This window comes from Eublepharis macularius, chromosome 12, assembly GCF_028583425.1.
Source record: "Eublepharis macularius isolate TG4126 chromosome 12, MPM_Emac_v1.0, whole genome shotgun sequence".
Classification (NCBI taxonomy): domain Eukaryota; kingdom Metazoa; phylum Chordata; class Lepidosauria; order Squamata; family Eublepharidae; genus Eublepharis; species Eublepharis macularius.
In genome coordinates, this window is record NC_072801.1 from 69,495,088 (window position 1) to 69,510,075 (window position 14,988).

The 14,988-nt window shown below is 43.0% G+C and overlaps 1 protein-coding gene across 1 annotated transcript; it reads left to right on the plus strand.

Annotated features, from left to right (window-relative positions):
• Positions 1–1,195: 1,195 nt before the first annotated feature.
• On the plus strand, positions 1,196–14,351 carry LOC129339696 (vomeronasal type-2 receptor 26-like). The gene is made up of 9 exons (XM_054994276.1): positions 1,196–1,387; positions 3,681–3,754; positions 3,993–4,290; positions 4,982–5,893; positions 8,792–9,019; positions 11,117–11,243; positions 11,724–11,726; positions 12,467–13,328; positions 14,261–14,351. Exons 1-9 carry the CDS (start codon positions 1,196–1,198, stop codon positions 14,349–14,351), a joined length of 2,787 nt encoding a protein of 928 aa, XP_054850251.1.
• Positions 14,352–14,988: the final 637 nt, after the last annotated feature.

The window sequence follows — 14,988 nt, forward strand, 5'->3', positions numbered from 1 at the left end:
CCCGCCGGGATTGGCGCCCCTTTACCCTTCTCCAAAGCCTCAAGGCGTTTTAAAATTGCAGCATTAAAGCTAACATCCTCCTCGTCGTCAGATGACGACACTACTGGGGGAGGCCTCTTAGCAGGCTGCTTCTTAGCAGGCTGCTTGCCCTTGGCTGCTCCCTTTCCTTTCCTGGAAGCCATACCAACCAGCCTTATGAAGTGATAAGTAAAGCACGCGAAAGGGCACGTAGCTGCAAACAGGACACCAAGGGGGGGCCAGCAGGGGAAGAAGAACCAGACCCTCTTACCAGCGCAGGGGCCTGGGCCCTCAACTACTAAAACTATGCCCAGCCAGCGACCTTGGGGGAGCCCAAAATGGCGGCCAGAGCGAGGCCCCAGAGGTGTACAGGGTTAAGCCAGGAAGGCTGGCCACCCGCGAAACAGGCACACTGTGCAGGCCTAAACTAGCAGGCCCGGGCAGGATAGAGCCAAGCCCCCCTCCCCCACCGCAATGAGCCCCAGGGAAAAAATGGCGAAAGCGCCCAAACCGTACCCACCAGGGCCCGCCGCGCCGAGGGAGCACCGCCGCGGCGACAGAAACGCGGCCGGGAAACAGCCCGGCCCGCGCCGCGCAGAAACGACGCGGCGCTCAGCCGCGTCCGGCCAGCCGGAGGCTGCAACGGGGGCCAGCCGGAACAACCAGAGCCCGAACGAGCCAGCACAAGCCGATAGAGGCCCAGCAAAGGGGGCACAGAGGACAGAAAAAACGGCGCTAAGCGCCCAAACCGTTGCTCTGAAGCACCTGGGAACCGCCGCTGCGCCGCTGGAAGCGCGGCCGAGAAACCACCCGGCCCGCGAAACAACGCTGTGACGCCCAGCAGCGTCCGAAAGACGGAGGCTGCAAAGGAGGGGGGGCCCTCAGAAACGGCAGGAGCCCGAGCAAGCCGGCTCCTGCCTATAGAGGCCCACGCGTTCTCCAAGCGACGGCGGAGCAGGCACGAAAACGCTCCGCTCTCGCCGATCGCTTGGAGCAACTGCGTAGGAGGGAAGGGCGGAGATACAAACGGCTCTATCTCCACCCACCCCCAGAAAGCCCCGGATGGGCGGGAAAAGTCCCATCCTCCATCCGAGGCTGCAAACCCGGCCCCCCGGCCATAGCCACTTGTGGCTGCCGGGAGTGGCCGAATTGACACACTATAGGCTTAGGCACCAGAATGAAGGCCCTTTTAGCTGAACCCCACCAGAAGTTTGAAACAGTCAGATTGGAAACTCACAAAGCTCATGGGGAGTTTGCTAATTATAGAACAGATGATGAACTTTCTGAAAGCTCCCAAATCTCTCAACTACTAGAAGAGCTGGGGACTTCAGGAATGATGATTATCTGCCCTGTCATTATCAAGATCCATGTGATTAAAAGCTTCTTATGGAAATCCCACAGCTAACCAGTGACCACTGTCAAAATGAAAAGTTCAAATGCTATAAATGTTATAAACTCCAGTCAAAACAACTTGTGCCACAGAGCTCAGGGAGGTTACTCAGAAGAAGGTCCATTTTTGTCAAAGGTAGCTGTCCTCCCATCTCTGTTAGGGCAAAAATCCAGACAGGAATTTGTAATGATGAAGAGAGCAAGAGTGGAAGAGTGATTTGGCCATCACACTAGGGTTTGAGAGAATTAGTATAGGATCTCCACGCTGTCCTGAAGCTCTCTCTATTACTTTGTTTGTTGTTTAGTCATGCTCTCCAAGTCTTAAGCTACTGCAAGTTCAGTCCCTGGAATTGCCAGTTTAAAAAGGATCAAGTAATACAGGATGCAGAAGATGTATGCTAGAGAACAGAGAGAGCTGCTACTTATCTGAGTGAACAATACTAAGCTTGACAGACCAATGTCCTCATTCACTATAAGGCAGCTCCATGAGCACTTCACAGGCAGGATAAAAATGCCCTAGTCCTTTGTAGATTTTTTTGTTTCTGTAACTTTACTTCAGTTGGATTCTATTCTGCTTCCACATTTAAGTTAAAATGCTGCATCCGTGGTGTTTTAACCAAAAGAAAGCCTTTTCCAGTTGCGTTTTCTCTCTTTGTGATTTGAAATAGTGATGTGTGATTTTCATGCCATTTTCTGTTTTGTCATACTGATTTTTTCATTAAGATGTACATTTTTCATTAATACTTCAATGTTCCATTTTTCATTAATACTTCAATGTTCCATATCGTGTGGACAAATTCAATTTGTATCTCAAATATATATGTACAAGTAGTTTATACATTGCATAAAAATACCTTCAAACTGAGAACAAATCTAGAAAATCCAATAACAAAAAACAAAAGGACATGTAAGTAAATATAAAACACAGACAATTTGCTTATCCCTCTTGCAGTTACACAAGTGAATGCCTAGGGAATGATTCGGCTATGGAACTGGAACTGGGGCCACATTTTGCCAGCATTCTTTCTGGTTTTAGGATTGCAGCTACTCCTGCTAATGCCTTCCAATGTTTTCAGCAACAGTTTGAAATCCATTTGCCTTAGGCATCAAGACCTTTCTCATCGTTTCGATAGATCCAGAGATGGTATGATCATTGGGGGATTTGTTTCCTTTAGAGCTATTGAAAATGTTGTATTCAATTTTACAGGACAAGACCCTACTTTTGTAACTGCGTGGTAAGTATCTCTCAGTTTTTTTAAAGATTGAGCCTTGGGTCTTTAGAGAATCTCATCAAACTTGTGTCATTCTTGTCTCAACCATTCCACTGTGGATTTTGGCTCAGTGGTGCTGCTTCAAACATGTTAATTCATCACTTAGAAATTATAGTATCAAGAGGTGATTCACCCGCATGAAGAGGCAATCTCAAATCTAATGTCACAGTCTGAATGTATGTTTCATCTCAATCACAGCTCTGTGTTCATGGATTGAGCTTTCTGTCATCTTGTATAAAACATCCCAGTGTTCGGAAACCTAAGTAAAGATCGTTAACTCAAGATTCTCAATAAGCTTAACTGTAACGAGTTAAACAATCTGACAAAGCAGAGCCTTTAATAAAAATAGAGTGGTTAGGACCATTCCACAGATATAATGATGTCCACCTAGAGGGTGTGACTTTCTTCTCTCTCCTACCACAGCAACCCCAAATGTCTCCACCTCGAAATCCCACTTCCACCCCAGTTTTTCAAATCTCAGTTGAGATGGTTCCTTCCTAAGTTCAGTTTGAAACGAGACAATAAAGACAACTAAGATTGTATTTAAAAAATGCTTCCCTCCCTTTCTGAACGAACAATATTGTGTGAGCCAGTATTTCAAAGATCCCATTGATGCTAACATCCAGGCCAAAATCCTGCACACTGGACACCAGCAGGCCCTTAGAGGGTCATTATTGTATAGGGTGCTATTGTGTAGGGTACTATTGTGTAGGGAACTACACAGGAACTTCATATTGAGCCAGTTCTTACAGAGGATTAACAGTGCAATCCTAAGCAGAGTTACACCAGTCTAAGCCCATTGATTTCAATGGGCTTAGACCGAGCTTAGGATTGCTCTGTAAATGTATGAACATATCCTGTCATCTCCCCTGCTACCCAGAGGCTACTTTTCATATCCCCCAAAGCATTCAGTGCACATGCAGGTTTCCAAGATGCAGGACCCCCGCACGAATCCCCTCTTATGGATGTCTCTGATGAGGCTGTATCCTTATTCTTCAACAGGAAGGCATCCGCACTGATACATTCATAGAAGCAAATTCTCTTCCTGAAACAGCTGAGACTGAACCAGGGTTTGTGTAAGACAAGTTAAACAAATCAATCAAGTAGGAATTTTTCTGTCAATGATCAAATTCTACTGTCAGGGAGTAGCAAGGCTTCTACGTATAAGATGGGGAAAAACCTGTCAGCACGAAGAAGGCTTGGAGTTGCAGCCCAGCTAAATTTCTGTGGTGAGGTCTACAGTTAGATGCTTTTGGAAATGAAACACATTTATTGATATAACACGTTGTCTGCCAAAAACATTTTTTTTAATAGGGCGATACCTAAAAACTACCAGCATATTCTTGCCTTTGCTTTTGCTGTTAATGAGATCAGGAAGAGTAATCTCTTACCCAACACCACATTGGGATCAAAGATCTCTGACAATTATTTCAATACACGATATATATATCAGAACACTCTGGAGCTACTCTACAGAGGAAATCCGATTCATCGTAATTATTTCTGCGCCAGGAAGCAGAAAGTAAATAAACTGATGGCCACCATCAGTGGACTTCGCTCCGAAAACTCCATTCACTTGGCCAACATCTTAACGATTTTCAAGATTCCCCAGGTATGTGTGTTCTTGGAAATTCATCGATCCAGACATTTAGCAATAGAGAGCTGCTTTTCAGTATGCTTTCTGTGTTCCTTGCAGAACTGTCAAATTGGTGGTGGAAAGTTCTGTCAAGTCACAGCCAACTTATGGTAACCCTATAGAATATTCAAGGCAACAGCTGAACAGAGGTGGGTTGCTAGTGCCTGCCTCTGGCTCTGAACATCCTGGAGGCATCCGTTCTAAGTACTAACCTAAACGGACCCTGAGTAGCTTCCAAGATCTGATGAGCTCAGTCTAGTTTAGGCCATCCAGGTCAGGGCAAGAAGAATGAATCTTCATCACAACAAATTCATGGCTACCCCACCTAATGGGGCATTCAGGGGAAGAGAGGTGAAGGCCATTTCCTTCCTCCTCATAGAAACACCCATCTTCCTTGGAGATCTCCCATCAAAGGAGTAACCCTGACCATCCCTGATAACCTTCAAAGCTCTCAAGAGCTTCGGTTAAGCTGGGATATTCAGACGACTTACTTAGTAGACACCATTCAGTCCACTGCTCAGAATTCTATTATTAATCATGATTCCTGTTAGCTTCTTGGAATAAAAGATTGTCCAATACCATGCTCTGCCTAAACCTGAAAGTTCATGGTGAATTTTCTTGCTTTCATTTTTGTCACCATTGTTAAAATCCTTATCTTTCATCTTAGGTCAGTTATGGTCCCTTTGGCCTTATGCTGAACGATAAAACTCAGTACCCATATTTCTTCTCAATGGTTCCAAATGATGTTCATCAATATGTCGGGATTGTTCATCTCCTTAAGCATTTTGGATGGAATTGGATTGGTTTAATCAGAACAGATGATGAGGAAGGAGAAATTTTCCTTCAAAACTTGATGCCAAAGTTGTTGCAAAGTAACATTTGCATTGCTTTCAAAGAACTGCTTCCAAAATTCAGGAATTACTTAATGGATGATTCAGTTCAAGAAATCTTAGGAAGGATAGCTTTTAACCTCTTGAACAAAACAAACACCATCCTTCTTCATGGGGATCGTCAGTCTATGGAACCTTTACGAATACTTCTACTCTGCTATGAAATTGATTACAGGCTACCAATAGAGAGAGTTTGGATTATAACATCTCAATGGGATGTTACATCTGTTTACAAAGCGAATGAATTCGCTGCAAAATCCCTCAATGGCACTATGTCCTTTGCGCTGCACACAAGGGTAGAGTCTGGATTTCAGGACTTCATTGACAGCATACATCCATATAAATCGGAGATTTTTTTGATCGAACTGTTCTGGTGTGAAGTATTTCACTGTTCGCTACCGTTTTTTTATCTATATTACCCAAATGCTGGAAACTGCACAGGGGAGGAGAAGCTGCGGAGCCTCCCAGAAACTGTGTTTGAAATGAGAATGTCAGGACAGAGTTATGGCATCTACAATGCAGTCTATGCTGTCGCGCATGCTCTCCATGCCATGTATTCATCGAGAACTTGGAAGAAAGCAATGGTGAAAGGAGGTCATCTCAGTGTTCAGCCATGGCAGGTCACTCACCCTTTTGGACATAACTCACCCATAAGCAGCATCTTAGCTTGCAACAACACAAATGCCACTGTAGGAATTATGTATGTCCATATAATTTATTTTCCTGGGAGACATTTTATGACGTTAACTCATAAACTGCATGCAAAGTAGTTAAAGTATTTTAATCTGTGCCTAATCATAGAAGGACTTTTATCTTAGCACCCCATGCTCTTTTGTGACAAGTGATCTTTGAGAGGTGGCTTAACAGAATTCCTTTATCCAATTGTTTTGTCTGTGTAGTTTAGGAAGATTCAAGACTGTGACTGTAGGGGCAGGCAATTCTTTTGGATCCAAGAACCGAAACATGCAAAGTCTGATTTGTCAAGTTGCTCATATGCCAGAAAACAAAAAGAGTAAGTTAGAATGGGCTAGAGATGTGGGTTGTATTTAAACCCACATGGAGCAAATTTTCACCAGTGTTGGAATCTTTAGGATTTGCCTTTGACTCAGTTGGTGGCTGTGAAGATCTAGGAGGAAATAACAGGGAGAAGACATGCCTGTTTTCTCCTCCCGCACTCCTTCGTTCAGCTCTGCCAGTGTTTCAGCTATTTACATGGGGATCTCTCCTTGGGGCTAAGCCTAGTGTGTTTCCATTGATTTTTTGTTGTTGTTGAGGCTTGCTCTCTCCTAGCTTTTAAGGAGATCAGGAAATTGCTTCTCTCTTGTTTGGTTTACCAGGTATTTGGTTACCTTCCTTGCCCTACACCTTCACTACATCAGTTCCAGTTCCTTCTTTGAATAGTACAGGCTAGAATAGGATTTGGGATTTAATCTACAAGAAAATGCCTTTGTGCTTTAGACTGCCCCACATGTATTTTGGATGAATCCTGCACATATTGTGCCTCAGATTATCTGAAGAAGGAGAAGAAGAAGAAAATGAATGAATGAATGAATGAATACAATGGGAAACAATTCTGGCAATCAAATGTTTTATTTTCCCAAGTAGTAACTGTATCAGTTGACATCAAAAAAGCAATGATGTATCTTAAGTCAATTAAGGTTATTGTGGACTAAATTGTCATGATGCAGAATTGAGAGATGAAAAAGACATGGGCCATCAGAGACACTCAGAAAGGGTGCTAGGAGTTTCCCTTATATCCCTGGGCCATAATTTTTTTGTGTGCGGAACAAAAAATCTACTTCAAACTATTAATAAAATACGTTGAAAGTGCATTATGCAACATTTGCAGAATCAGTCAGAGTTGCACATATTAAACTCAAGACCTGCCTTGACGGTTAGAGGCTCTGCTACTTCAGTCCTACAAGCTAGTGTGGGGGCAGTCTATTGTTGCTTCGCAATTGTGAGCTATTCTGCACCTTGTAGCAAACCAACAAGGAATGGTGTTTTACCAGAGACAAAGCTTAAAAGCATTCAAAATATAAGACAGTTTAATGAAGAAATAAAAAAGAACACGTGTCTTTTATGCACATCCAAGGAGAAGATGTATCCAGAAAACTAATAATATCACCTTGAGGGCGTCAATCCCTCTGGGATTCTTTGCTCTTCCTGCAGACATTCAGCTGCCCTCCTCTCCGTCGCTTTAGGCATTCCATTCTAAATGGTAAATCATTGTCCTATTTCAGCCAGATCCATTAGCATATGCAAGCATTCAAGGATGTTGTATTGTTGAAGGCTTTCATAGCCGGAGAACGATGGTTGTTGTGGGTTTTCCGGGCTGTATTGCCGTGGTCTTGGCATTGTAGTTCCTGACGTTTCACCAGCAGCTGTGGCTGGCATCTTCAGAGGTGTAGCACCAAAAGACAGAGATCTCTCAGCGTCACAGTGTGGAAAAGATGTAGGTCATTTGTATCTACTCAGGAGGGGTGGGGTTGAGCTGAGTCATCCTGTAAAAGTTTCCCAGGGTGTGGAATGCTAATGGCGGGAGGCTTCACTGTATCCTGAGGAGGTTCTTTTGCATATGGATTGGTGCTTGATGTGCTAATCTTCTCTGCAGGGCTATTGTCGGGTGTAGAGTGTTTTGTTAGCCTGATGTTTTTCAGAACTGGAAACCATGCTCTGTTCATTCTTAAGGTTTCTTCTTTCCTGTTGAAGTTTTGCTTATGCTTGTGAATTTCAATGGCTTCCCTGTGCAGTCTGACAAAGTAGTTGGAAGTGTTGTCCAGTATTTTGGTGTCCTGGAATAAGATACTGTGCCCTGTTTGCGTTAGGCTATGTTCAGCCACTGCTGATTTTTCAGGTTGTCCAAGTCTGCAGTGTCTTTCATGTTCTTTTATTCTTGTCTGGATGCTACGCTTTGTGGTCCCGATGTAAACTTGTCCACAGCTGCAGGATATATGGTATACTCATTCAAGGACGTTGTTCATCAGCAGGAGGGCTAAACCTTGGGCTGCTCCTTCCTGCCAGCTATGAGTTTGCAGACGGGTTGCAATTTACAAATAGGGCCGTTTCAATAGTTGAAATATCTGGAGTGAATGCCAGATCTCTAACAAAGTGGCATGCAGTCTTCCCTCAGTACAGACACTTCAAACAATATTGTATTTGAAGAAAGATTTTAAACATTGAATGTTCTAAAATTAACGATTTTCTGAAATTAAAAATGTATTGCACAGATTGAAGGATTATATCTCTGCAAGTTCCAGAATTCTAATGTCAGGTCATTTTTCATTAGTTTCTTTTTATATATATATTTTCTCTCCCAATCTAGATGTAGTTGTTATTTTTTAAATTTTTAAATTTTTTTTTAACAAAATAAGGATAAAGAAAAAAGGAAGGGGAGGAAAGATTTTTTTAAAAAAGGTTTAAAATGCACATTACAAGGACTATTCAAATTTTAGTAAACATGTAACATTTAAGATATGAGTAAAGTACAACATATTCATAGTTCTTAGGAATATTTTCTCTCTCAGTCCTAATGAATTATGTCAGCTCAACTTTCTTCTTATATATTTTTATCTTTCCCAATCTAGATGCATTTGTTTCTGAGGAATGTCCGCTTTAACAATACTGCTGGGGAAGAAATCTTCTTTGACAAAAATGGAGACCTGGCAGGTGGCTTTGATATCATGAATCTGGTCACCTTTCCCAATCAGACTTTCCAGAGAGTGCGAGTGGGATGGATGGACCCCTGGTCTCCTACAGGCAAAGAGTTCTACGTTAATGAAAGTGCTATTGTGTGGAATCAGAAGTTCCAGCAGGTGTGGATAATCGTTTTAAAATAAATGATACCTTTGGAAAACTATAATAAAGGGGAAATGCAGTGTTACATATAAAAGTCAATCCAAACTGTAGCTATGCCCACCATGGTGGGTGTAGTGGTTAAGAGTAGAGATGGGCACGATCCAAAAATTTTTAACAATCCAGCAGATTGTGGATCGGCGCCGGCGACTATCCCAAATTAACGATCTGTGCCGATTATCCCCCGTTCCCAATCCGTGGATCGTGGAACATGGAGGCCAAAGCGGGGTATGCTGTATTATGAGGGAAGGTGGGTGGTGCTGGTGGCCACTGGGCCTGGTGGGCATGGGGAGGCGGCGACGAGCCACCTCCCCGCAGGGGGCGGGGGTCTGGCCACTCACCAGCGGCACCCCCCATGTGCCTGCCCGCCAGGCCAAACTGGAGCACGCTGGTATTCCCTGTGAAGGAAGGACGGTGGGTGTTCGTGGCGGCTGCCAGGCCTGGCGGGCACGGGGAGGTGGTGGCGAGGTCTGTGTTTGGCCGTCAGAGCTGCCTCTCAGGGTTTGCAGGGATGAGATTGGAGTGCCCATGGCTACAGAACACCCCCTTCCCCCTCCCTACCCTGGGTGTCTTCTCCTAACTTGTGACTGCTTTGCTGCTCCGTGGTTGGAAGGAAGCCCTGCTGATTAAGGAAAGCTGGGCTTCCATTCGGGTTTCCAGGGCAACAGAAGGAGGGCAAACAGAGCTCAGGCATGCCCCTGGCTCTGTTGCCAGGGGAATAGATTGCTGGTGCCTGAGTGTCTGGATCCCCGATCCGAGCCCAAACGCCCCGATCCAGGCCAGGTCACGATCACGCAATTGCCATTATCGTGTTTTTTTTTTTTTATCGTAATACAGATTGTGCCCATCTCTAGTTAAGAGCTTGGTACTCTAATCTGGAGAACTGGGTTTGATTCCCCACTCCTCCATTTGAAGCCAGCTGGGTGACCTTGGTCAGTCACAGCTTCTAGGTGCTCTTTCAGCCCCACTCACCCATGGGGTGTTTGCTGTTGTGGGGATAATAATCATATACTTTATAAACTGCTCTGTGTAAGTGTTAATTTGTCCTGAAGGGTGGTATATAGCTCGGATGATATTATTATATTGACCCAGAGAATTCTTGTAGATTGGGGAATTTCATTTCTGAAATTAATTTTTTGGGCCATTGATTCCTCTGCTTCTCTATTTCTCTTTTAAGAATTGGACTTCTCTTTCATTTAAAGATAAATCAAAGTGCCCTTTTATAACCTCAGCCTTTGCAATTGTTATGCACCCCGTGGCAGTGTTCTAACAGGAGACAGGAAGGGTTGGGAAGATGCTGCTTGCCTTTCAGCATCTACCAAGTGAAATTCTGAAATCTTGCAGAACCTCCCATCCTGTCCCTCCTTTCTTTCAATGTCTCTTTGATCAGAAAGGTATTGATTAGAAACTGATTCTCAATTTCTAAAAACAAGAAAAGAAACAGATAGTTGGGGAGAAACTGGGTAAAAACAATTAAGAGAATTTCTGTTTAGTCAAAAATATCTCTGAATACAAACATTTAAACAATCAACAAAGTACCTTTTAGGATAACCACCCAGAATAACAAAACAATGTGCAGAACTGTCCATCAAGAAAAAATGTCTCAGGAGGAGGTCAGGGAGTAATGGTCTCCTGTACTGGGGGGTTGCGTTGGCCACAACATAGAAGTGTGTTTCTGTACTGAGGGTGGGTGCGGCCCCCATCACCCCCTGTTGCTGAGGTGTCTTTTGTCGGTGGTCATCCCTTCCTTGTGGGTCCAGGAGGGTGACTTCCGTACGTTTTGAAATATTGTCAAAGGAGGTTCAAGCACCACTGAGTGGAATTTCAGAGGATGAGAGGAAGGGCGCAGCTGGGGTGGTAGGTTGTGGGATGGAGAGCAGGAAAAGAAAGATCAGATGTTGCTTTAAGGCAAAGGATTCAAGATGCGGGGTAAGTAGCACCATGACTGTGATCATCAAACATATTCTGGATGAACTTATTTTTGTGTTCTTGTGCAAAAAGATCAGAGTGGAAAACTGAGAGATAAAACTAACCACCTTTCTTCTGGTTATCCATAGAGCATTCCTAAAGCTACGTGTGTCCCCAACTGCCACTCAGGGTACAGCAGGATTGTTCAGGAGGGGAAGCCCATTTGTTGCTATGATTGTGCTCAATGCCCTCAAGGGAGCATTTCAAACCAGACTGGTAAGTGAAAGCCTTTATCTTGATTGGGGGAAATTCCACATGCCTAGCATTGAGCCCTGCCATATCAATATTCTGTATAAGAAAGGAGTAAATGGTTTGGTAATTTTCGTTTTGAACAGCAACAAGGACAACTCATGGTTTGAGTCAACCTGATATGGCTTTTCTTTTCTAGAGAATTTGCCCCTATATGTTCTCCACAAGCTTAGTTAACTAGTCTGATAATCATCTAAGATATGTTACCGTTTGCATATCCTAGGAGAGGAAATGTTTGGCAACCTTCTAAACATGTTTAAATTTTTCAAGTGACATGAATTTCAGTAACTGCAACAACATCTCAAAGAACACATGCAGCATTAAGCCTATGGCACATTATGAGGGGGCTGTTCTAATTCAAGTATTGTTGCGTTAATGTTGCTCTTTTGCAACATCAACACAACAATAGCCAGGAGACAGGAAAACTGTGAGCAAAACTGTTTCCAGCAGGTAGCCATACTGTTATGCAGTAGACAGCAGGATTGGATCCCAATGGCACCTTATAGATCCTCAAGATTTTCAGGTTTTGGACTTTTGAGAGTCAGAACTGCCTTCTTCGCATGATTTGAGCAAAATAGACATGCATTAAAGTTTTCCAAAGCCTAGTCAGAACAACGGAACTGATTGAATTTGATTACTCTGCCAATTTCTTCAGGACTGTCTCTTTTTATGAGGATTGGAAGATGGCTCATGTCAACAGTTTCTGCAATGTATATTCTCAATGGGTACACTTACTAGTTTGATGGCTTTTGTTTTGATAATTAATGACATGAATTTCAGTAGTTGCAAGTGCAACAACATCTGAAAGAATGTAGGCAGCATTAAGTCCAGGGCACCTGTAAGAGGAGATCTCTGGAGTTAAAGTATATAGGGCAATACCTGCTGTTTTGCACCATTAATACTACAAAATACATGATACAGAATAACACTGAGCAAAACCAGTTCAAGTAGGTCACTATGTTGGTCTGCAATGAAGCAGCAGCACTGGAACCCAGTGGAACTTTACAGATTTTCAGTGTACAATAACTTCTTTCAGAACATTGTTTTAATAACTGATATCGTTATTTTTGAATAATAGTGGGAAAGTTTCATTTTTTAAAAAAAGAACGCAGTGCTGTGTTCATAGGCATGATAATGATCAACCATTTGTGTGTATTTGTGAATACTGAGACCGTGATTATGCATTTCAGATGCTGAAAAATGTGAGAAATGCCCTGAAGCCCAGTATTCAAATAGAAAACAGGATGAGTGCATTCCTAAACTGATCTCCTACTTATCCTTTGAGGACCTGATGGGAGCAGGTTTGGCTTCTGTTGCCATTTTGGTTTTTATAATTACAGTTGTTGTGATGGGGATCTTTTTGGCTCACAGAAACACACCTATTGTGAAAGCCAACAATTTCAGCATCACATGCATCCTGCTCTCCTCTCTGATGCTTGGCCTTCTGTCTTCCTTCCTCTTCATCGGCCAGCCTGGGACTGTGACCTGTCTCCTCCGGCAAACACTGTTTGGCATCATCTTCTCCCTTTCAGTTTCTTGCGTCTTGGCCAAAACCATCACTGTGGTTCTTGCCTTTATGGCCACAAAGCCAGACAGCAGGATGAGGAAATGGGTGGGGAAGAGACTGGCTCTCTCAGTCATCATGTTTTGTTCTTTGATTCAAACTGGCATCTGTGTTGTTTGGCTGGCAACATCATCCCCCTTTCCAGAATTTGACATGCACTCCGAGGTGTCTGTGATCATTCTACAGTGCAATGAAGGCTCAGCAGTCATGTTTTACGTGGTTTGGGGCTACATGGGTCTTCTGGCCATCATCAGTTTCACTGTGGCTTTCCTAGCACGAAAGCTGCCTGATTCTTTTAATGAAGCCAAGCTGATCACCTTCAGCATGTTGATTTTCTGCAGCGTTTGGGTGTCCTTTGTCCCAACGTATCTCAGCACCAAAGGGAAATACATGGTGGCCGTGGAGATCTTCTCTATCTTGGCCTCTAGTGCTGGCTCATTGGCTTGTATCTTCTTCCCCAAATGCTATATTATTTTAGTCCGTCCAGAACTGAACACCAGAGAGCAGCTAGTAAGGCAAAAGGAAACAAAAGCCCTTCACACCTAACTCTTAATGCCTCTTTATTTTTGAACTCTCTTTCTCTTTCCTCTATACCCAATTTAGTGGCGAAAGGGCAACTTTTCAGTACTGTGTTCCACAATGCCATCTATGTCACAGTACAAATATTATGAAGAAGAGAATTGTATTTACAGAGAAGGAAAAATTGAGATGTTTTTGGACTGTTGTCCCACTCTTCCTGTAAGCTTCCCTCATCCTCACTATGTATGTACTTATGTGTCGTCCATTCACAATGGACTAATGGCAACCCCAGGAAGGGCCTTTCAAGACTACTCAGAAGCAGAGTTGGTGTGCTATTGCCTTCCCCTACAGAGTCTTCCTTAGTGGTCCCCCACTGCTTCTGCCACAGATTATTTAGTTGTTATTTGATGTTTGATGTTTTTCTAGAGATCATTTGTTCCTGTTTGCAATGCATAAGTCCTTCTTGTTTTAGATTTTTTCCTTAGAGTGCAAAGGTATGCAACTCAGAGCAGCCACATTGTGTATCCAGAAATTCTAATAAAAACATCAGTGGACCCAACAACTGTTCATTATCAAATGCCATCACATGTCAACAATTCCCTTTAAATTTCAACAATTCCCTTTCAATTAGGTAGCATGGAGCACAATATTCGAGATAAAATTGTAACTCTTACCTAGCCTTTAACAGATCAGATCGCAGAAACCATGGTATCCAAAAAGCGGACCGTGAAATGAATCTTAGGATAACACTATCGGACGAGATCCAATCTCTGCAAAAATATAACAATGGAATGCAAGATGGAAAACAGATACACTACCCATATTGACAAACTGGTATTTAAAAATCTGGCATTATTTTATATTTGGATATACTCTATCTAGCAGAAAATTATCCTAAAACCGCCAATTTTATGGAAAAATGGCTTTCATTTTTTAAATATATCACTCTTAATAACATACAACCATCAAAATGCCATACCAAGAAATTTTAAACTCATAAAAATTGGCCTAATATTCACTAAAACGCCCTCAACTAGATAGCCCAGGTGAGCCTGATTTCGACAGATTTCAGAAGCTAATTAGGGTCGGCCTTGGTTAGTGATTGAATGGGAGACCTCCAATGAAGACCAGGATTGCAGAGGCAGGCAATGGCAAACCACCCCTGTTAGTCTCTTGCCATTAAAATCCCACCAGTGGTCACCATAAGTCAACTCTGACTTGACGGCCCTTATATCCCGCCCTCTCAACAAACGGGCTCAGGGAGGGTCATGACATCATAAAAACCACACTTTAATATACAATTAATAACAGTTAAAATCATAAAAAGATAAAATCAACAGATCATTAAAAAGTGGAGCGGAACAAAGCAAAAGCAGCAGTTATCCTGCAGAAGAATTTCAAAGCGAGTTTAGGAAGAGAGACTGCTGAATTGCAACTGATAATGACGCTCAAGACAATGCAGCCACCTGGACTGAATTGAGACCTAGGTTGCCTGTTTCATTGCCAATGCTGATTTCTCCATTCCTACCACCTCTTTGCATGTCCCACCGAATCCAATTATGCCTGTTATTGTCATTCACTCACTATTTTCATTTACTTGCTATTGTCATTCAGCATCGGAAATTATTC

What these genes read in the sequence shown, in the direction of transcription:
- LOC129339696 (XM_054994276.1), top strand. Translation starts at nt 1,196, where the DNA reads ATGAAGGCCCTTTTAGCTGAACCCCACCAGAAGTTTGAAACAGTCAGA. An exon ending in CGATTTTCAAGATTCCCCAG is followed by an intron (nt 4,291 to 4,981) that starts GTATGTGTGTTC and finishes CTTTCATCTTAG; the next exon opens with GTCAGTTATGGTCCCTTTGG. An exon ending in GGAATCAGAAGTTCCAGCAG is followed by an intron (nt 9,020 to 11,116) that starts GTGTGGATAATC and finishes GGTTATCCATAG; the next exon opens with AGCATTCCTAAAGCTACGTG.